At 40.4% G+C, this 2,376-nt stretch overlaps 1 protein-coding gene across 4 annotated transcripts in view; it reads left to right on the top strand.

Annotated features, from left to right (window-relative positions):
* Positions 1-2,376, top strand: part of Depdc5 (DEP domain containing 5) — a 135,404-nt gene that overhangs the window by 13,036 nt on the left and 119,992 nt on the right. For all 4 annotated transcript variants that reach the window (XM_013014494.1, XM_013014493.1, XM_013014492.1 and 1 more), the window contains exon 7: positions 835-884. In XM_013014494.1, the coding sequence (XP_012869948.1) occupies positions 835-884 (50 nt within the window). The remainder of the gene's footprint in view (positions 1-834; positions 885-2,376) is intronic.

Raw genomic sequence — 2,376 nt, 5'->3', positions numbered from 1 at the left:
CAAGCGGTAGAGCACTCGCCTTGAGCTGAAGAGTGTAGGGACAGCGCCCAAGCCCAGAGTTCAAGCCCCACGACTGACCAAAAAAAAAAAAAAAAAGAGATAAAGTGAGAAATTAGGCTGGGAGAATTACTTAGAGTTACTGGTAGAGCGCTTGCTTAGATGTGTGAAGCCCTGGGATGGATTTTTTCCATCCATTGCTAGCATGCCAAGAGAAGTGCTGCGCATGAAGGCACACCCTGTAATCCTATGGGAGTCAGGTAGTAGTGCTGAGCCAGGTAGATCTTGCATTCAAAATAAGTAAGTAGATAAATACTTCTCTAATATCCTTAAATGAGTGTATAAATAAATGTAGGCATCTGTGCAAACATCTGTGAACGTATTTGTCAGGTTACCACTGTATACCTGAACTTTATTATTTTGTCTATTTTTGCCCAGTTCTTTTTTGTTTTTGTTTTTGTTCTGCCAGACCTGGGGTTTGAACTCAATGACTGGGCACTCCCTGAGCTTCTTTTATACTCAAGGCTAGCACTCTACCACTTGAGCCACAGCACTGCTTCTGTCTTTTTCTGTTTATGTGGTGCTGAGGAATTGAACCCAGGGCTTCATGCATGCAAGGCAAGCACTCTACCACTAAGCCACATTCCCATCCCTTTTGCCCAATTCTTACTCACCTATTATTATATCTGCCACAGCAGGTTTTTCCATGGGGTAAATTTATTACTCCCATGCCAATTGAACTTTGGATTACTAAGAGAGATCAGAAAGCCAGCAGACCTTGGTTTTGACTTTTTATCGCCATGACAAAGATGAATCTTTTTTTTTTCCCCCTTTCAGGTGAGCACGTGTGCTTATATCACTCAGAAGGTAGAATTTGCTGGTATCAGGTAGGTATATCATTTTGGACATATCAGGTGTTAAGTAGAAGTGGGATTTAATGCAGGAATTAGGCTTGAGGCATATGGATAGCCATGTAATAAGATCTACAAAAATTATTAAAGACTGGAATACTAAAGCACAGTGAAATAACAAATGTGATATTAGTTTTATTTTAATTTTTTAGTTTTTTGGGTGCTGGATCTTGTTCCTGAGCTTCTTTTGCTCAAAGCTAGCACTCTACCACTTGAGCCACAGCTCCACTTCCAGCCTTTGTGGTGGCTAATTGGAGATAGAGTCTCATGACCTTTCCTGTCTGGGCTTGCTTTGAACCATAATCCTCAAATTTCAGTCACTTGAGTAACTAGGATTACAGGCATGAGCCACCATTACCCAGCGGAGTAGTTTTATTTTTTATTATTTTATTTTATTTTTTGCCAGTCCTGGGGCTTAAACTCTGGGCCTAGGCACTGTCTCTGAGCTTCTTTTGCTCAAGGCTAGCACTTTCCCACTTGAGCCACAGCGCCACTTCCAGCTTTTTCTGCTTATGAGGTACTGAGGGCTTTATGTGGTACCCAGGACTTATGCATGCAAGGCAAGCACTCTACTACTAGACCACATTCCCAGCCTTATGGAGTAGTTTTAATATTAATGGAAGAAGTTGCTGAAGCCACCCTGCTACTGAGCTATATTCCTAGCCCTGATATCCTTTTTGAATTCAAAGAGTATAGCATGAATGTAGTGAAGCCTTCAAATGGTACAAAAACATGCATAATATAATAAAATCCTGTGCAGTTGGAATTTGAGTCTTTCCTGAAATTCATTGTTGTATGCACAGGTGTATTTGTATCTCATGAACTCACTTTTAGTGATGCTGAGTGTTGGGTATAAATGATGTGATCCCCTATTTATAATGCTTCCCATCAACTTTGTACTGACTGACTTCATTCATTTGTGATTGTTGCCAAATGGTGATTTTCTAATTTAGTTATTCCTTCCATATTTGCTAACTAGAATCCTTTTGTAAGGAACTGTTTGTCATCAACCAGTGATTTTTTTTTTTTTGGGTCCGGTTGTGGGGCCTGAACTCTGGGCCTGGGCGCTGTACCTCAGCTCTTTAGCTCAAGGCTAGTGCTCTACAACTTGAGCCACAGCGCCACTTCCGGCTTTTTTCTTTTTGCTTATGTGGCGTTGAGGAATTGAACCCAAGGCCTCATGTATGCAAGGCAAGCGCTTTACCACTGAGCCACCTTCACAGCCCCAACCAGTAATATTAATTCACCTAAAATACTGATCCTAAAAGAAAGAGTGCTGGACACATGGCCCAAGTGGTAGAGAATTTACCTAGCATATATGAGACCCTGGCTTCAATCCATAGTGGAAAACATATAAAGATAACTTTATAACTTTTTCTTTATATTATATAGGTCTTTTGCTTTTTACTAAAAGAAAAGGTAAAGGATTTTTTGTTTCCCCAAGTTTTTTTTTTTCTTGTCGGTTGTG

The sequence above is a fragment of the Dipodomys ordii genome, unplaced genomic scaffold, assembly GCF_000151885.1.
Source record: "Dipodomys ordii isolate 6190 unplaced genomic scaffold, Dord_2.0 Scaffold23, whole genome shotgun sequence".
Taxonomy (NCBI): Eukaryota; Metazoa; Chordata; class Mammalia; order Rodentia; family Heteromyidae; genus Dipodomys; species Dipodomys ordii.
Note: the sequence above shows the minus strand (reverse complement) of the source record. Positions and strands in the feature narration are given on the sequence as shown.